This window comes from Chaetura pelagica, unplaced genomic scaffold (genome assembly GCF_000747805.2).
Source record: "Chaetura pelagica isolate M959 unplaced genomic scaffold, ChaPel_1.0 scaffold153, whole genome shotgun sequence".
NCBI lineage: Eukaryota > Metazoa > Chordata > Aves > Apodiformes > Apodidae > Chaetura > Chaetura pelagica.
Genome location: NW_009952707.1, coordinates 2,552,312 through 2,573,659, shown reverse-complemented (window position 1 = coordinate 2,573,659; position 21,348 = coordinate 2,552,312). Strand labels below are relative to the sequence as shown.

Here is a 21,348-nt window from a genome sequence, read left to right as displayed (position 1 = left end):
AGACAGAATGTAAAACAGAATTGCTTGAACTCAGTTAAACTCAACATTACTAATGTTGTCCTAAAATATTAAGTATAGAAACAGGCCCAGAGAAGTCTTGGATGAGAAGAGAGGGAGGAGCAAGGAACCATGGGCAGAGGCCGCTTTTCTGACTCATATTCTCTACCAAAAGAAAGCTCAGGCCAAATTCCTCTTCAGTGTAACTTGAAGGTCAGTGGAGACACCACAGGGATTTTAACCCTTTCCCTAGAGCTGAGAGAGTTTCTTCAGATGACTGGCTTGCTGTTCAAGAACACTTGTTTCTTTTCATTTTCTTATTTGCTTAAAAAAATATTTCAGGAGTTTTATTTTCTTTTATTTTGAAGTTATACCTCGAGGATAAATACGCCTCACTTTTTTTTTTCTTCTTTTTTTTAAAGAATGAACTTTCCCACACCAAATCTCTCATAATGAAATAAGTCTGATCAACCTGAAAAAACACGGTCTTGCTGATTTGGCAATTGAACACAGCATTTAATTCAACCAGTGAACTAAAAGAGATAATTTATTTGTCTAGGTCTTCAGGAATTTTCAAACCCTAGATAACCACCCATTTCCAGGATAAATGTCCTCTCTGATAGATGAGACAAAAAGACCAGATATGTACAAAGAGCACTAAGCAGCCCAGACAGACTGGTTTTTGGGTGCTGAGAGTAGGAAGGAAAAGAAACCCAAGATGGCCAGCAAGCTAAGCTGTGTGAGGGTACCCTGAATTGCCTTAGAGCAACATTTAAGCCTATCACTCTGCACTGTGACTCCCTTCCGTGGGAGAAAGACCTGGGAACTGATGGCCACCAGCAGACGTAGGTCCCACACTATTGTGAGGCTCTGGGGAAGGGCTGTGGTGGTGGCTGCTGTTGTTGCTCCAGCACAAAAATGAGAAAAGCTTCCACACAGCTTAGCTGGTTCAGAGGTTTGCAGCTTTGATCTCTGCATTTCTTCTCAACACCATCACTTCTCTAGTCTCAAGACCCAGGCAAGGAATGTTCGCAACATGCAGTGCTCTTGCATTCATCTGGATTTGTTGCAAAAGAAAAACACATTTACAAGGAAAGGGCAAGGAAACATCCTTGTTCCTTCCATATGGATGTCTCTATTGGAAACCAAAAGGAGAAACATTATTCAGGATAAAAGCCAGGTTTGTCTTAATGAGGCTGATCCAAATGCCGCACACAACAGCAGACTATCACTGACTTCAAAGGAAGCTGAATCAGATCCCCAGGATGCGTATGGTCACACAAAGTAGTAAGTCTGATAAACATTGTCTCTAACCACCATCTCTGCTTCCAGATCAGTTCCCTTTATAAGCTTTTTTATTTATTTTTTTTAGTTTCTCATTCTCTAGAATTCTACGTCATGAACTTCTGAGTTAACACAGGACATTTATCTACATGTCATTTATCTTTAGAAGATCTCACAGGCAATTTAATGATTGGTCCATAAGGGAAAGAAAAACCAAACAAACAAACAAATAGAAAGTAACCCGTAATCTTTAGAAAAGTCCTGAGGAATGTAGTGCTTTGAGCTTAAGCACTGATGAGTTTCCTCCAGACTTTGCAGTTCCTCACTGTGATGCCCCACCAAGCCCTGAGGTGGTACAAAAAGTTTCTCTCCCTGCTCAGTCTCTCACACGTGGCAAATGGGAAGCAGAGGCAGACTCAGCAAGCCTGTCTCATGCTGAGAAAGGAGTAAAAAGTAAGGCTGAGGGGAAAAAAAAAAATGCAGGGAGACACTTTTCTATAAATGGCAGAAAGCAGGGAAATGCAGGACTTCTTTCTAGATGGGACAAATAATTATCAGAAGAATGAAGTGATTCACTGAGTGCTGATTATAACTCCTGCCTTTGGCACTGCCAAGAAGCCAGAAGAACTGAACAGCAGGTATGCAGTAAGGGAAAGGGCTCGTCGACTTGTGCTAACTTAGATGCCTAAATTAGGAGCAGAGATACTGTCTCCAGAGGGTGATGCTGAATGCCCAAGCTGGGAGCCTCTTGCCTTTCTGCTGGCTCCACAGAAGGCCCAGGCCCCTGCACTTTACAGCTGAGTTAGACAGTTAGCACCTCACAAATGACAAAGTGTGTGTTTCTTGCATGCAATTAATGTATTTTACATTATAATGAACTGGGAGATGAAAGCTTCAACTGCCATCCCAGGAGAGACTTGGGAAAAAGCAGCACATACCTCCAGAGGCAAGGAGCTGCAAATAGTGGCAATAAATGTGCAGAAGAGGCCCAGATAGGCAGAATCAGGACTGAATAACAGACAAGTGGAAATACCCAAGTGAGCATTCTGTAGGAACATCTGATGCTTGTGGCCCCTATCTGCTCAACCTTTTGCAGTGTTTCTGTAACAACAGACACAAGGTGCAGCATCAACCCCTTTCCACAAGTAATCCGCCTGATGGCATCTACAAATCCTTCAATTACTTTTTTTCCTCCCTGCCCATGACTTTTGTTCAGTTGTAGAGATAGTAAAATTCATCCAGCTCTCGCCCGTTTGCTGCACACAAGCCCTTGCAGAAGATTAAGATAAAATACAACTGGGCAAGGAAGAAGCAATCAGAGAAGGGTGGTTGGGGAATTCTGCTTTTGCTGCCTCTGAAGAGGAAGCCATCAGAATGAATCTCTGGGTGCAGGCACTGAAGGAGGGAGCAGCACAGGATTCATGCACTCTGCAGACTCACAGCTCCCCAGTGTCTCTGGGCACTTAAGTCCAAAGAACTGCTCAATGGTGAGAATCCAGGTGTGTTCTGCATATGCATTACTCATGCATTTTATTCATCAAATTACACAAACTCAGATTCACACCACCAGTGCTTGAAGGAAACAGCCACTGGGATGTTTATGAGAATGTTCAGATCAAATGGATGAAAACCACAGAATCTCCACACTCTCTTAAAGTATCTGAGCTTAGATCTCTAGTGCATAGATGAGGTCTTTCAACATCAGAGAAGCTGCAATTATGCATCTCAGCTGAGTCATTTACCCCAGGAATCTGTAGAAAGATGAATAATTTCAATATCAAATTACAGCTAACATTATAGATGCTTTGAAAAACTATGGCTGAACAGTACTAAGTTACACCCCATTACAGTCCTACCACCCAGTGTATCGGCTCAGTACCATGTTCTCAGAAAAGCAGTAGAGCATCTGCAACAGGCAGAGGGACAAGTCTAACATGTGATCAGCCTTCTGAGCCTCAGTCCATGGAACTTGGAGACAACAACCTGTGCTATCTGAACTTTTCCAGTATTGCTTTGTCATGCAATAAGCAGAAGAAACACTACAGATAGTTCCTGCTCCCTGCTATGTCTGCAAGGTCTGCAAGAGCTTAAGAGCTGCAATCAAAATGAAGTATTGGATGGAGAAGAATTAGCATGGCTGATAATAATAAATATCATCCTCAAAATCTCCATTGAACACTTCAGTCTGAAACCATGTGCATGAAAACATCTGATGAGCAACTGTTAGCACAGCACAGCATCAGCAGGCCTAAACTGCTGCATTTCAGAGGTTTAACTCTGATGACTTCAACACGGTGTCTGAATTTAAACTAAAACTTGGGAGAGCAGCCTCATGGTCATTTTACTTTCTGTTTTACTGCAGTATTGACTGGAAAACAAGGTGATAAAGCTGATAGACTGTCAAAAGAAGCTGTAGTAGATGGTATGTATAGCTGTGAGAGATACTCTACAGGGATAAATGGAAATAAAGCATGAGATGATTATTAAAAATAACTGACATCCACGTATCCCAATGTAGCAACAAAGCAGCAGGAGATCATCAATAGGATCAGACAGCTCGAGTGTTTGGCCTTTCTTTGACAAGTCCATATGGATGCTGTTTGATTTAATGTGCTCTGGCTGCCATTACCCTACAGCATCTATTATTAAAATTGTCACTATTACACTTCCCAAATCTCCCAAGGTTTTCAGATTGTGAGAGGCAGACTGGGGGTGTGGAAGAAGACAGAGACATATGTTTCTCTGATCATTGTCTGCACCATCATTTTGTGTCAATTCTAGCTCTGTCTTTCAAAAACAGCTGCCCAGAAACCTCCTGGTAAGGATCTGACTAAAAACACATTTTTTTCAGAGAAGTGACTAGCACAGCACTGTTGGCAGACGTTCAATCTCTCCAAGTTTGTTTCAACTTCACAGCAGCTCAGCAATTCTACTTTCTCCCAGATTTGTTCAATCCTTTTGATGTGAGATGATAATGTGACAGACAATATTGCCATACGAAACCACGGCAGGCAAAAATGTGGCATGTGATGATGGCATTTTACTGGAAAGATCAGCTTACTATCTTTTTAACCTTTTTCTACATTTACTGAAATAACTTTGCAAATGTTCTAATTTGAAAGCAATGTCAAGCTGGAAAATCTTCCAAGTGGACCTCAGTCATCATTTCTGCAGCTCTTGGCACATATAATGGAGGATTCAGTAAAACAGCTAAATCATCCAATGGGTTGCATGACATGCACTATGTACAATTTACACCAGAACTGAAAAACAATCAATTGGTTTAGGAGAGGAGGTGCCTTACTAGGAAGGATTAAGGGAGTGACAAGCTGTTCTGTTAAGGCACTGACATTCCCTCCACATATCTCTGGGAAAGACTGTACTTTCACCAAGTACAAAAACAACCTGACCCTCACTAATTTCAAGGAGAGATGGCTACACCAAAGGAAGGACATTTGGTTCCTGAGTGATTATCTTAAACCTGTACACAAGACATGCAAAGTGATTTTACTCCAAAAGAAACTATGAACTTTTCTAAGCCTGGTACCAATCTGACAGGTTGGAGGATTTATAATGCTTTATTTTGCACTCAACTCTCTGTGAAGAAGGCCCATGCAAACCCAGAACTAGTTCTATCATAGTGAAGAATTAAGCAAGAAGCCGATTCTCCCCAAACTGAACTGAGATACAGAATTAACAAAGGAAGACAGCTAGACAATTGTGTATAACTACACTGTTTCACATTTCAGTCCCATTGTGTGTCAACTGTAATAAGATTCAATTCTATACCTTCAGAAGCACAGTGATTGTGTTGCTTTCATCAGTCTCTTTGTAAGGTGCAAAAAATATTTGCGAAGAGAAGCATCCAGCTATTGACAGGGCTCAAAATCTCCTAAACATGATACTGAACAGGTCCAGAGATCAGAAGGGTGCATTGGAAATCCTCTCCAGGAGGGCCAGCTGCCCCTGGGACCATGGATTGCAGGACACTTGCAACAGGAGTCTACCAGCAAGATCCTATTCAGAAAGTCATCCTGGTTTTAGAGATCCCACAGCAATATTTCTTGGGGCATTGCTTTACTTTCTAGACCACTTCAGCTCTAGCTGCCCAAGCAGACACAGTGACTGTCAGGAGCTACTGTTTCTTCAAAATCTCAGTTCCACTGGTTGCCACTTCTTCTCACTTTTCCCCCTCCAAAGAGATCTCCCATACTAATTAACTATGACCTTTTATTTAAAACAAATCTGAAACCACTTGACTCTGTTGACTGAGACCTCTACAGACTCCAGAAAAGCATTCTGACTGGTTTAATCAATTACTTCTCAACAAACATAAATACAACCAAAGATGGGCCTGAACCCAACATCTGCTTCTGAACATTAATTTCTGAGCGTATGCCCATCAAGAACGTGTGGCTGACTTTAAACTCCTCAAAGGATCGCAGAGAAATTGTCATGCAGAGATAGGGAGAAATGAGAATAGGGAACTGAGTTCCAAGGCAAGATTTCAAGCTGGCCTCTATCAACACAGACAGTATCAAAACCCCAGATCCAAAGACCTAACCTTTTGTAGAATCAGAAGTCAACTGCTGAATCTCAGCTTTAAAATAAAAACATTTCAACTTTTAACTTTGCATAATGACTGTGGCACTGCCCAGAAGAAATAATTTTTCACAGGAATGTGTTCCAGTTGCCTGAACTATACACACACTTTTGGCTATCCTTCCTCTTGCCCAGGTTACCTGTCCCCCTTTAACAGCTAATCCATCTGTCCACATTTAGGTTCTAGTTGCTGGAGTCTCCTTGAGAAGAGCATTTCCTCAGCCAGTGGGTATTTGATGGACTCCATCTTCCACGGTATACCCTAAAATGTCAGTTGAAAAAACACGTGCATTTAATGAACAAAAGAGCCCCATGCTGCTTGTTTAACCACAAGGTTAGAGGAGAGGTGCTTGCCCTAGGGATCTACACAGCACTGGGACCTGCCACCAAGCAGCTTAACACAGTTTTGGCACTGATACCTGTCATGTCTTTGGCATTGCCACCTAACTTCTGGCATAGACCAGTCTTGGCTGTACATCACTGGCATTGGAGGTGTCCCCAGACTTTGCTATTCCTAGGGACTCTGCTGCCACTGGAACACCAAAACTTCCTCAGGTCCCTAGCAGACATTTATGCTCCTCCTCACAGGAATTTGATGGAGAGGACTAAACTAAAAGAGCTATTTCAACTCTGGAGCGATTCCAGCAGATCTGTGCACTGGAAAAAGGTGCATGGGGAAGCTTATTAAATGACACAGAGGAAGGGTTAATGTCACCCCAAATTGCCAGGCACATGCCAGTGCCTGTGGCCAAGCCAGACAGACCCAGCACGGTGAGCATTCCAAAGAGCTCTGGCCTTCAAGCAGTCAGTCTGGTCCCAAAGAAAAGCACCATCTGATCTCAGCTGGGAACTCTAAAATAGAGTAATTCATTAGCATTTATTTTCTTGTTAATTAACAGTTATAAGATGCCTTAGACTGTTGCAATTTAGTGAGCAAACACAAGTCTTGTAAGCAAGCCAGACAGCCAGAATAGGAACCTTACTGGGGCAAGACCTTTCTGCACTAATTTATGTGGCTGAAATAAACCCATTCTTATACAAACTGCTCTTCTTACTGCACCAGTAAGATGCTAAACCCATTAGATGACTAATAATCTGATATTCGTATACTTGGGATGTGTGCTTAATAATACACCCATGACTTCAAAAACAGCAGAGAAGCAAGAAACCCTGTTATGGTCACAGATCTTCAGGGAATAAAAGCAATTTAATCACTTTCATTCTTCTTGGTGAAAAAAAATGTTTTAAATGAGGGCCAGGCAGCTGTAAGAGCAAATAGCTCTTGCTCAGACAGGGCAGGTGGAGCTGTGTGATATCAAATTAAACATTCTCAATCTACAATGCAAACATTTTAGCCCACCTGAGCAATGTGTCTCCTACACATCTATAGAGTCCTTTTAGAGGATGCCTCTACCCATCCTACTGTTTCCAGTACACCAAGAAGTTAGAGAGCAGTAAGACTTGCTTTGTCAAAGATTTCTTGTACTACAGTTAATTTCTGAATTGTGAATTAAATTTCTCTTACAAACACACACTACCATTTACATGGTTTTACTAGACGTTCTCAAGTTAAACTTAACATTGTGCTCCTAACATTGCTTTTACTTCAGGCATTCAGCTTTTTTTGGTGATGGTAGCAAGGGCTTTTTTCTAGATGTCAGGTGAAAAATGCCTCAGAGACACCAGAGGTTAAATAACAATACTGAAATATCTCAATTGCATTTAGGGGAACAGGCAGGAAAACTGAAACCATATGGTAGAGATGACAGGAAATCCTGTTGTCCACAAACACAGCAGAAGCAACCATCTCAGACATCTCTTAATACTACGATAGTTCCTTGCATTTGCACAAAGCCAAGCATGGTTTCCACAACTGGATTCATAAAGCCACATCAATTTTGGTCTGATTAAAGACTCATTTGAAACCACAAGAAGCAAAACAATGTTAAGTTTACTATGACTGCCACATTCCTGCAAGTGCTAGTATAGAAGATGAATGAAGTCCACATGGTTCCTTGCACATGGAATACAGCTCTGATTAATATTAGGAATGCACACCCCTTCGTACAACTGCTTCCTGATTAAAGCAGAATGAACTGTTATGTTTCAATCCAGTATCTCTCTTGAACTTAACATGCAGATATTTCATCTATTAAAGTGTACAAAAATAGTACAAAATTAAACAAAATAACTGATTCATTATGTCACTGGATTTCAAAGCAAAATCATTTTTGGTTTTCATGTACCATAAACTTTTTTTCTGTTAATCAGCTCTCAAAATAACTTAAATTAGCCATAGGAGATCATCAGTGTTCTGATCATTAAAGGAGGAAACAGCATAAGAGCACCAGGAGACAGCGGAAGATTTAGTGTGCATGTGCATCACACAATGAGGTCAGGAAGTAACCTCAAAGCCAATAAAGTAACCTCAAAACCAACTGCTCTAGTCCTAGCATTTACGTGCTTAGAAGCTGTATTTTGACCATTGTATTAGTCTGAGTGAGAGCATCCAGTATCCCAGCACAGCATCTTGTAGAGATCTAACACAGAGAGACGGACAGGAGGGCTGGGCTGCTGTCCTGGGGGACCTCAGCAAGCTGAAGGAATAGCTTGACAGGAGCTTCAGGAAGTTTAGGAAAGACAAATATGGTCCCACACATGGGTCAGCATAACCCTAAAATGGCACATGCCAGGCTGACTGGCTAGGCAGCAGCTCTGCAAAATTATTGCTTGGGGTCCCAGTAAGCAATGACCCAAACATAAAGCAGGAGTGTGTGCCTCTGACAAGGAAGGTCAACCACACCTTGGCCTGCAAAAGCCAGAGTGGCCAGCAAGTCACAGGAAGTGGTAATCCCATTCTTTTCAGCCCTTGCAAGGTCACATGTGGAGTAATCCCAGTACCAGAGAGACATCAACAGACTGGAGCTAGTATAGATCAAGGCTGCTTACTAAGATGGTTGTGGCTGGAGCATACAACATAAATGAGAAAAGGCTGAAAGAACTGGGACTGTTAAACTTAAAGAAGTCAGGGGGTGGGGCTTGAAGGAGACCTCTAACTGCTGTTTTCCATTCAAAGATGGAAGACAAAGGTCACAGATAGCTGCAAGGAGAATTTTAACTGGATAGAAAGAAAAATTCCTTCACAGTGATACAATAAAATATTCTTCAGAGTGGAGGTTAAGCAGTAGAGTAGGCTTCACAGAGAGGCAGTGGAACCACACTCCAAAGATATTTTGAAAGCTCAACCAGATGTAGCCCTGAGCAACCTGATCTAACTTTGAAACTAGCTCTGCTCTGAGCAGAGGTTGGTCCAGCTTGCTCCAGTTCCTTCCAACCTGAACCTATTTTAATGATTCTGCCTCACAGTAGAGTGCTTAGAGCATTGCTCAGGATTTAGAGCCTTTTTTTTGTTCCTGTGTTTTAACACTTACTTACATTAAAATTTTTAATTCTACAGGGGATAGGATGGGGGGAGACTTAGTTGAGTTAAACACTACAGTGACAATTTTTTAACTACTTACAAGCTTTTAGGGACACAGAGGAGTCAACCAGGTACAGACAAAAAAAAAACAAAACCAAAACACCACCACCCTTAGAGCAACTGCTTGCAAAGAAAACCCAAAGCAGCAGTGACAGAGTCCTTTACAGCTTGGAAGCAGATGTAGATCTCTGAAATAAGCTCACTCTATGGGCACCTGGTCTGCATGCACACACAAGTGCTACTTAGAGCCTGGAGTTGAGGACTACTGGTATAAATTATGCAGATGAAATACACAAAACTATGATAGTTTCTTTAAAGCTGGAGATCAAACTACTTTGGCTTGTCTTTAATCATGCTTCACAGTTTATAAGACTTATACTGATTTGGTGTTCCCCCCACACTGCCTGTATGGAATGAAGTGCTTTGGAAAGAGGTTGTTAAAAAGTAGTACAAAATAATGAAGTTCTGTGTGTTCACAGGTCTGAAATTTTGCATTCTCTTCCCACTGCCCTGCCAAAATGCCCAAATTATGATCTTCAGGGAGCTGGTCTATAGTTCCCATGAGCTGGAAGAGCCCATTATGATTTTGTTTTACTGAACCCAAGATTTCTTCTCATTTGAACAAAGCTTCTTACCCCAGAATCACAGAATATTAGTGGCTGGAAGGGAACTCTGGAGATCGAGTCCAACTCCCCTGCCAGAGCAGGACCAAATCTAGGGTGGGTCACCCAGAAATGCATCCAGATGGGTCTTGAAAGTCTCCAGAGAAGCAGACTCCTCAGCCTCTCTGGGGAGTCTATTCCAGTGTTCTGTAACCCTCACAGCAAAGAAGTTCTTCCTCATGTGGAGGTGGAACTTTTGTGTTCTTGCTTGAATCCATTGCCCTCGTCCTATCACAGGGCACAATGAAAAGAAGTTGTCCCTTCCTTCTTGATGCCCAGCCCTCATGTATTTATAGACATTTATTAGATCCACTCTCAGACTAAAAAGCCCCAGGTCTCTCAGCCTTTCCTCATAAGGCAGGTGTTACAGTCCCTTACCCATCCTTGTAGCCCTTTGTTGGACCAGTCTGGCACATTTTATTTCATATTTAACAAAGCAAAGCAAGGAAAAGAAGCATTACCACCTAACAACTGGCAGCAGACTGACAGCTTCTGAGCAAAGATAAGTACTGTAATTGATGTACGATCCATTTTCAAGTATGAATTGCATGGTGGTCTGACTGTTTCATGGAAAGGCTGATGATCATAAAAGGACAGTCTCCACAGAAAAAATATCTACATAAGTTCTCATTATCATTAACAGACACTGAGCAGCAGCATTTTTGTGTGTGTGCTCTGAAAGCATTTTTTTTTAATGGCATAGAGGGAGAGTATAGCTGAAAATGGAAAGAGTAAATTCCTATCTTCAGTAAGGCTGACACACCAGAGACAGAAATGGTGTATAAGGGCAAATAGCTGCAAGCTGCAATTTGTGGCTGCTGTTCATTGCTGTATCAACTGATATGACCAAGAAGAGTTTTGTTCTCTCATATTTTTTTTGCCATTCAAACATTTGTAAGCAGTATCAGAGTGCCTCTGGTCCTGCTTTTACCAGACTAAACAAGCCCAGCTTGTCAGTGTGTCTTCAGAGGACATGTGCTCTAGGGCCCCAGACTATCTTGGTAGCCCTCCAGCTTTCAGTAGATAAAGGTTCATTGTCCAAAGTAAAATGAAGTACCCTTTGTGTCTGTTGTAATAATACAACACTGAAAGAGTTAAAAACAAAGCATATATTCATCACTTGTGTGGAAAATCTGTGCTCTGAAGGGCTGCCCAATTTTCAGTAATTATAACAACTTTTTTTTGATGTCAAAAGAATGTATGCATAGGCCATACATTTCCTTCTAAGACCAAAAGAAACATGTTTTTCTTGTGAAGTTTAATCAAAACAACATTTTTTGTTGCACATTCCTGATGTCTCTATAGCTAAAGGAAATTAATTTTTCTTTAACCAGCAACTGGGACCAAGGAGACCAGGAATGGTGCTACAAACAACTGCTTTGGGGCAGCCCACACAGGAGTTCTGAAAAGCTCAGGCTGAACACACAAGGCCTGTGAGTTTAATCTTGCTATTGGATAGTTCTATAAACACTATCTCAATTTCAGTTCTTTGCATTTTTACACCACTCAAGGCTTCAAGCCAAGGCTTTGATAAAAAGAACTACTTGGTTCTTAAAAAACATGGCAAAAAACTGACCAAACAGTTAGTTTCCAATACCTCTCAATGATTAAGTCCAAAAGAGTCAAGGCCTTCTGCATGCAGACTGAAAGTTACCTTTGCACTGATGCATCAAACCTATTTGGCCTCCATTTAATCTCTCTTTACTGACAGCCCTGAATGCTCTTGCACAGGGCATGTGTTCAACAATGCAGGGTTTGACCACCACTGCTCAATATCCCACTGTGAGCCCAGATACCCGAGCAGGTTCTTACCTACAATATCTTCATAGGCATTTTCTTCTAAAGTGCTCTTGGATCCAAATTTATGCTGGGTCTCAGTCCCGTTTGCAGTTGGGGAGGAAGGGTACAGGGGTTGCAGACTCGACGCATCCTCAAACTCAAAGGATTTTCTAAAGTTTAAAGCAATAAGTAATTAGCAACTAGAATCAAAATTACTAAAACACCTAGCTAAGCACTGTCTGCCAAGATATATATATATATATATATATAATTACAAAAAAAAAATTACACATTTTGCTTTAAGGACTAACTTTTAGAGGACCTTAAGTCCAGTGCTCATGGAAGTCTTTACTAGAGCTATTCATGACACTTCTATGAGGTTGGAAGTATTGTTATCCCCATTACGGAGAGATGGAGAAAATACCAAGAAAGTATGTGATCTTTTTCAAAGCCTAAAGAGCAAGTTAGCAGCACAGTCCTCATATTAGAAATTGCTTTGCTTTTGCCAGAGTTCCCAGAAACATGTGCCCATCTCTCCTCAAGAAGCAGACATTTATCTGGAAAGCATTGCTCCATCATTTGTTCTGGGAGACACAGCCCTTAGTTTGAAAACACATCTTGAACATTCAGTTATGTTCCTGCATAAAGATCAATGTGCAAATGGCAAAGGCAGACTGGTGTGAAACTCACCCATTCCTCTTGCACACCCTGCATCAAGCATTGGCAGCACAAGACAAAGCAGGGAGGAAATTAAGGCTCCCTGGAGTAGACAAGCAGAGCAGGCTGATGTGTGGGTGCCTGAATGTTCGTACTTTATGGCAGGAAGGTGAGGGACAACTGGGTCAGATGAAAACATACAACTTGTCTCCCATCCAAGTAGTGGAAGAAAAGGTGATTTACTGCCTTTTACCCACAGCTGTCCCAGTGCTCCTGCACAACAAGGGGTGAAGAGGAGCCAAAGCCCATTCTCCAGTTCACCCAGCACTTGTTCTCTGAGGAAACATCTGCACTGAAATTGGGAGGTGCGTGGTTTGCATTGCCATCTGTACGAGGGATGGCATTCATTTGGTTGATTTTAGGCTGAGGATGAAATGGTATCAAAATTGGGCTCAAAGTGTAAATGGAGGGGTCCTGTAAGGCTTACAGTGGCTGTGCTGATGCCTGTGCTTCACTCATTGATACCCAAGCTAGTTTAATGGTAAATCATCCTGCCCATCAACTCCTTTTCCTCTTCTTCTCAGCTGGAGTGAACTATGTTCACAGCATATCCATATGGCAGTGGCAGAGTCTCATGAGACTCATGAGCCTGTTAATTGGCTGAAAAGGATCCCTACAGGCAACACAGTGACTATCATACAGACACTGCATTTCACAAGAGCATTTCCTTTCTGACTGCTGGAGCAGACTTATAGGTCTGAGGAAGGCTCAGGAGCCTCTCTCTCTCCTTTCTGCAGTCATAAGAATAGTCAGGTCCCTGTTACACACCTCAGGACAGGGGCAGAAACAAGCTGTTCATTTCAGACATCCATTCCTCCACACTTACTGGCACTTATAAAAGGTGCTTAAGCACCAAAGACAAACCTGTGTATGAAATGACACTTCCTAAAGCAGTTACGTATCCTCTCATGGATTTCAAGGAAACACTATGATGCAGTGACACTGTATAGGACCATGGGAATGGTTTTGTGGACTGGCACTCAGCTGTGGTCCATGTGTCCTGAGCCTGTTCTGTGACAACACTCTTCTCTTGCACTGTATCTGTGCCAAAGGATCTCCAACCACCAGGGAATATCTAGCTTATGTCAATCTAAAGTGTAGAAGCTATTGTGGGCACCAAGTCCCCTGAATACAAGCTGGCTCTGTGCTAGCAGGCAAATATGAGATATTTGCTCTATCTTATTATAATGTTGAATTAGCCACCACAAAGAACATCAGTGTTTTCAACAAAAATATCAGAAGAATCAATGTCCACATTCCATTCTCACGACATCCCAATGAGTACAAACCACGTCTATGTTCAATCTGAAAAACACAGCTACAAGCTGTAGGCATAATGAATTATATCTGTTCTCAATAACAGAACAGTTTAGAGACTGAGATTTCCGTAATTAATATTAACAAAATAGTGTCATTCTTTGATGACAAGTACGTGGAGCACCGTGTACATGATGGAACTAGCCTTGCTGTAAGTAAAGGAAGGAGAGTAGCAAAGACAATAAAGTGAAGATTTTATAAAGGACTTCCACCTAGTCTTGAAGTTAGCTGGCAAACCAGTGATTTTAGGAGGTCCATTTAAACTTATTTTTATCATGATTAAACAGAAGTAAGACCAGAAACATCTCTAAGCTACAGGAGGGAAAAAGCTGTGACAGGAAAATGGAAACCTACTTTGTACAATGCCAAACTGATTTGCAAGAATCATCAGGTGCACATGGTAACAGTGTCAATCCTACAATTTATACGCTACTAATCCCAAGTTAAATTGACAAATACTGCATTTGTTCTGGGCTCCTACCTTCTAGTTCCACCCAAGCTCCATTGCTGAAGTGTGCTGTTGTCTAACTCGGCTGTGACAAGAGACTTAACCTGCAGAACAGCAGGTGCAAGCAGAAATTGTACCTCTTTTTGAAAGAAACAATACTTCATCTCACAAACTCATTATAACAAAATACTGTGGTTCTCAGATGACTTGAATGGTCTCAAACTCAATATGAGTGTGTACTCAGAGACTGACTTTGATCCCTAAGCTGCAGGTCACTCGGTAATTCTGTTCAACAATGATCTCGTTATTCATTCCTCTCCACCACCCACCACAAAGACCATTTTACCACTTGCCCCTTAATTTTGCAATAAAGGCTATCATTTCTAGCAGAGAATTCAGAAATTATTGTTTGTCTTCTGTACAGTGGAAATGCTGTGCTGAACAAAATTATGTCAGCTTTATTTAATAAATTCTTGTTAAAAACTAGATTTCTCTTACTCAGACTCTTGCCAGCACTCAAAGATAAGCACTGCTAATTAGGGCTTGACTTTACACACTCTCCTCCTCATCATCTCTCCCCTGTCCACCTTTCCTAGAGAAACAACACACATCAGCAGAGCTTTGTGATCCATTTCAGAAGCTGGTGTCTCTTAAAAGTAAAGAACAGAGTCTGAAGGCTCCCCTTCTCCTTTTCTTGCCTCAGTGTACTTCAGGTCAGGTTGTGCTGACATAAACTTTAAATTAATTGAGCCAACATCAAGCACCAGATACTGAATTGATAGTGTGCATTTGAGATCCTGTTTAGCAGCTACTTGCAAAGCTCATCACTAAATACCAGGAGCATGTGTGTGTCATACACATGCACAGATAGGTGAACTTGTTCAAAATGCCACCCTTCAAATGCTTAACAGCAACTATGCCTGCAATTTTCTAAGTGGCAAGCAGGGTGACTTGTACTGTTTCCAAAAAGTCAAGGGGAATCATGTAATTAAAACAGGCCAGGCTCCACAGACTGCTGGGGAAACAGAGCCATATATGCTGCTCAACATGATCTCAGGAAAGATAGGATATAAAGGCCCTGTGTGCCAAGACACATTTTTCTCAGAATTAATCATTTACAGCTATTGAAAGTGATTTAGAACAACATTTCTAAGCACCAAATTGAATAAAATCATCAACTCGCATAAAATTGACACAACTGCTGTGGTAACAAGCTTTGGAAACACAGACTCTCTGCAGGTATGTTTTGCAGTGAACAGGCAGGCAGGACTATGACAGGCCAGCTGTGGTCCCACTAGAAGAGGGTAATGAAATTATGCCCATTTGAAAATCTGAAGCAAGGGCTTATGTGCCAAAATGAGCAAGACAACCCTTAGCACACATGACCTGGAGCCTTCTCCAGGGATCGAGGAATGCAGGTTGGAGAACTCCAAAACTGTGGCCATGCAAAGGTATTGCACCAGGGCATCCCATCTGTGAAGTCCAGAGGAAAAAATACTTGTCTTGCACACAAATCCTAGCATTTCTCAAGTCAAAAAAATTGCTTTAGAGGGATGATTTAAAATATCGCTACTAAAAAAATATCGCACATCTATGGATTTATCTGAAGATTGTGCACAAGACATTTCCTTGAATTTTACCTATTCTGGGATTTTCTGTGAAAGCGCGACTCTTTCTTCTGCCGTCTGGTCACAGGGGGCGCAGGGGTGGACGGGAGGGGAGGAGGAGCAGCAGGAGTAGGAGATGGAGGTAGGCCATTGCTTGGTTTGCTTTTGTGGTTTTTGTCTGCCTCATATTCAAAGGTGCGTTTGGGCTTGGGGACAGGATTCACTGCAGTGTTAGCTGGGCTGTCAAGGAGCAGTTTAGGGCCAGCCAAGTTTGCAGGAACCCCTTGTTTTGTCTTACAGCTTTTCTCAGCCTCGGTAGGTGTTTCTGGTTCACTCCCCAAAATAACACTCCCTCCTCTGCTATCACTTAGGGTTTCACTCAGTCCCTCCACAGTACTCAAAGTCCCAGACTTTTTCCTCCCTTTGTCAACACTGTAACAGCTACTTGGCAACTGGGGGAGGCCCCTGCCAGGTTGCTCTTTCAGTGCCTGTTCGATCTTCTGTATTCTGTTGAGCACAGCAGAGGACTCTTTCCTCACATGGCCCTTGAGGAAAGCAGCAGAAGGAGTCTCACTCCTGCCTGGTCTCTTTTCAAACCGATGGCAGGAATCCCTGTCCAGCAGCTCCTCCTCCTCCGTCTCAGGGTAAGAGCACTCGGAAAATGTTCGGCTCATTCTTCTGAGTCCTTTGAAATCAAAAGTCTTGTCACTGCAGGGAGAGGTCAGCACACTGGGGCAGCTCTCACTGCCTGACCTCTCCCCAGCATCCCTCTTGTCCACACAGGTGCTCATCCTGGGGGATGGCTCCCGGCGACACTCCCATTCTGTGATCTTCTGCCTGATGTCCAGCGCCTGGGAGCGGACGCTCGCGCGGCTCAGGGAGAGGTTCCTCAAGTTGGTGGCAGTGCCCAAGGACAGAGTGCTCCGAGCGAGGGGATGGCTCCCTATCGTGTCCCCATCTTGAGCCTCCTTTGGACTCTCCTTTTGGTCGTCAGCCTTGAACACAGAGAGCCTTTTATCCAAAGCACCCACACTGACAGCTTTCAGAGGGTGGCTTGGGGATTCAGTGTCCGATGGGCTTGTGGAGGTGCTTTGCAGCGTAGACGTGCGGCTGCTCCAGTCCTTGAGCTGCAGTCTGGAGTTGGAGACCCTGGGGATCCGAGTCGAGTGGCAAGAGTCCTCACTGTCACTGAGGGGGTAGGCTGGGCTTCTTCGTGGGGACAAAAGAGGCAGTGGAGAGACTGACTGACACCTAGGAGCAGAAAGAAATAAAAAATCAAGTCCTTGGGGAAACTGGAGTTATTTGCCAGATTTCTTCTGGCTGCAGGTAAAGCAGAGGATGTCTGCACACTGCAAAACTACCCCAAAGCATCACTAATATACCAAATACCACTCAGCCAGACAGTTAAGGGCAGGGGGTGGCAGCAATTAACTGATGTTGGTGATGAGCAGGGCATTCGACATGTCCAAAGCCAGTTTTCTCACCTCTACTTGACCCCCAGCTTTTCCAAGTTTCCTGAGTTTAGGGACAGCTGAGATTCTCATAGCAGACCATTGCCTTGAATGCATCTGCCACCTCCAGCAGAATAGCTGGCCTCCCAGATGAAACATTCCCTCTGCAGAAAAAGGGGATTGTCAGGGAGAAGATTCCCACTGCAGCAAAAATGGAAGACTGATCAAAAAAGGGCATAGTTTACTCACTGGTTGCAAAGAGCAAACCTATTTAAAAAACTGACAGTTTTTAATTCATAATATCTGAAGCAAAGTACCTCTTTGATCAGCCACTGCAGTATTTTAGCCACAGTATTTCGAATCTCCAATGTATACAGTAAACTAAAAAAATAAATAAATAAAAAGCCAACAACAACAAAACAAACAAACAAACAAAAAAACAAACAAACACAACAAAAGCAAGACTTGTTTTGTCTTTGATCTGATGTTGTGGCCAACAGATAAAATATGTCCTATCAAAGGGAAGAGAAGTAATTTCTTATCAAAAGAACATTACAGATTGAAAAAACCCAACGCATTAATCTGCCCACAATATGTGGTAAATATAAACTGTACAGAAAGGTCTCAGTGTGTTACCCTGGAAAAAAACCCTCTGAAGAAATTTTTGCCATAGTTTGCAAAATTTGTAATTGTTACTGGGGTTTTGTACATTGTGGCAAAGACTTTTAAGAAAAAAAAAAGCGAAAGGAAATTAAACAAATTCATCAGTTGGCTCATCACGAATGAGACAGCAATAAGAAAATTAAGCCAAAACCATGTCAAAAAAAGAGGTTTTACTGCTCTGCCACAATGCACACATTCAAACCATAGCATAAATAATCATGATCCCTTTGATATCTTGCTGTAGCAACTTTTCTGTTCTATACAGTAGGAAATAAGAGGAAAGACTCCAAAATAGTGTCTTGCATGTGCAGTTAATTCCTATGCTATGAAGATTGTGGCCAACAATTCGGGTTTTTTATAAACCATCCTATACACGTAAAAGCAAATGGAAGAACTATTTGACCAAAAGAAATCATGGGAGCAAATTTCTCCACTATAGCAAAGGGAGAACAGATTCAGCAAGCCCCTGCTGCTATACACTTTTCTCACCAACAGCCAGCCAATACCTACAGGCATAGGTGCCAAGTTCTCTGCATTAATCTGAAAGTCCAGGGCACTGGGACAATTTCTGAAAAATTTACTTTGACAGTGGAGATATTTTCTTCTCCTTCAAACACATCCCCAAACCAAATTATTAGATTTCATCCCAGTTTCCTACAGTTGATACTTTGCAAGTAAAGCTCAGATTTATCACAAAAGAGGAAAACTCTGGTCAGAAAGTTCCCTATCACAAAAGGGAACTTATGTCTTTTCCAGAGTCCTGTGGTAATCAAATCTTTTTTGGTACAGAAGTTGCACTGCTTGGTGACTTCTGTTTCTGCATTGTTTTGAAAAATAAACATGCCCATAGGAAAAGACAGATCTTGAGCCAACAGCAAAAACTGCACCACCAACTGCTTAAAGCTTCCTCATTTCATGACAGAAGGATGCGAATCAGAATACACTCTCTTCATCCTAGAAGTTAAATTTCCTGCTATTCTCTACAGCTTCAGACAGGTGTCTTAAGAGATCTCAGAAGATCAAAAGCAGGTGACAGGTGATGAGTGGTTTTGGCTGGTTGTTGCAGCAGAGTTTGTAGTGAATTATCTGGAATTACCTTGGCCTACGTATCTTTACAGTGCCTGAAGATGCAACCTAAATCAGCCTGCTCAGACCTGCTGGGGTACCCTGATTCTTCATTGTTCCTGTCTGTCCCATCTCAATCTCTTCATTTGAATACCACAAAGTCAACATTTTATAGTATTCTTTACACTCCTTTAGCTCAGACTGGAAGTCATGCTCTCCTAAGTCCTGTGTGCTGTTCAGGCCTGCTCCAGAGCTGCAGTGGCATTTCTCTCCATCAAACAAGTAACACCTGGTGGAACCATATTTTGCATATTAAGACTACAGACTCCACCGCAGGCTTTGAAGCTGCATGTTGGCTAAATCCACTGTCAGGATTCAGCTAGAGAATAAGGGACAAACCCTGCAAAGAGGCCAAGCAGAATGCTTTAGCATGTTAAAACTTATTATAATAGCAAGAGTGAAATGCAAAATGACTGGGGTAAAGTCAGCAATGGGACAGCAGAGATGAAGGACAGGCTGACAAATCCCTTTCTGCCTTTGAATCACTACATAGAAAATACAGTAGGCCTAGTCCCTCATCTCCTTACACTCCAAGAAATATCTTTTCTGTTGCTTTCACTCTCAGAAGGTTTGTTGACCCATTGGGAGAGCAGGAAAAGGGGAAAAGCATGATTTGCACAACCTGCAGAATTTGCACAATATTCCTTCCCAGAGTCATGAGCCACTCTTTTAAATCCCAGGTCCCTGTAAGGCAGCTGCACTTAAGGCTTGATCTTGAAATGCCTGAATTCAATTATAAAACTCCCACTCACTTCCTCTGTGTAAGACTGGGGCTGTAGAGCAACAGCCTCTCTAGAGGTATATGCTCTTAAGTACTTGGGATACCACAGTTAAGAAGATTTTGGTTCACATGGTATTATGCTGTATACTTCAATCTAGATAGAAGCCATAGGACTAATTCAACAAGAAAGAGAAGCAAAGGGGTTTTTTATGGCTTCAGGCACATGTTCCCCAAAGGACAGTTGTAAGCCACAGAATGGGGGGAGGGGGGGAAACAAACAACGAAAACAAAACAAAAAACAAACAAGCAAAAAAACCTCAAAACAAACAAACAAATAAAGCCCACTGCCCACCAAAAAAAAAAACAACCCAAAAAAACAGTCCAGAAGCTGATTGAGGAGTAATAGGTAATAAAATGGTCCATCCCCAAGAAACCTACTTTCATAAGAAGAATAGCCTCTTGAAGGCACAATAGTTCCACAAACTTAAAAAACTTATTGGACATTATTGTATTATTGGACAGAGACAAGTAGTTAAATAATTTGCAATCTTCCATACAAAGATTGTAAAGCAGGACATTTTTATTGAAGTTTTCTACATACACAATGATACATGCAGCACCTTACAGAGCATATGATTGCATACACCTTCAAAATATTACATATAAACAGCATAATTAAAAATAATGGAATAAAATTTAGCTTTCTTATTAAGTTCACTGGAACAGCACCTTCCTTCGAGGCAATAACATTGCTTTGAGAATATTAGCATTCCACAAATCACATGACAAGAAATTGCTCTGATTGCATATCTGACAAGGGTATTCTTCCAACATGCAACCTTAAGTGTGCAGCTCTCAAACCACTGGCAAGTCAGCAGTGAATTGCAGTCTCAAAGGCAAATCACATGCTAAGCATCCTGCAATATCTTGCAAACAGGTCACAGACCCTGAAACTACCTTCCTGGCAGAACTTATTGCTGCACAGTGAAGGGAGCAGATAGAATCTGGTTTCAGGCCCTCACAACCATGCTTAGCTTTGCTGTTGTGAGATGTTCCCTGAGAAATGAGCGATTACCCACAGTAGGAGAAAACTGATAATATAGAGTTCATAGAATGGTTGGAAAGGACCTATCAAGATCATCTACTCCAAGGGCTCTGCCATGGACAGGGACATCAGTGACTCTCTGTAGGATTTTTAATTCTTTATACTATTGAGCTTTAAATTCTAATTCAGTCTTTACTCTCCAGTTTCTCTTTTTCTCAGCCAAACATAGAAAAACCTTTAATTTATAAAAACTGTTACTCTCCAGGCCCCCCTCAATTAAAGATACAGTTTCCATGGACCAATGTATGCATTCATGTTGTTTTCTCTAATAAAGGCTAGTACCAACAGGCATCTCCCCTCACCGGTTGCAATGGATACCCAAGGATAACAGTGGAGCTGTCTCATCTGCCTCAAGAATAGAACAGAATCACTTGGCACGTTGTTTTGAG

The 21,348-nt window shown here is 42.0% G+C and overlaps 1 protein-coding gene across 1 annotated transcript in view; it reads right to left on the bottom strand.

Annotated features, from left to right (window-relative positions):
* ST5 (suppression of tumorigenicity 5) overlaps positions 1 to 21,348 on the bottom strand; it is a 99,127-nt gene that overhangs the window by 55,238 nt on the left and 22,541 nt on the right. The window contains exons 2-3 of the mRNA XM_009994254.1: positions 15,928 to 17,145; positions 11,839 to 11,975 (exon numbers count right to left, since the gene is read on the bottom strand). Coding sequence (XP_009992556.1) covers positions 11,839 to 11,975; positions 15,928 to 17,145 — 1,355 coding nt within the window. The remainder of the gene's footprint in view (positions 1 to 11,838; positions 11,976 to 15,927; positions 17,146 to 21,348) is intronic.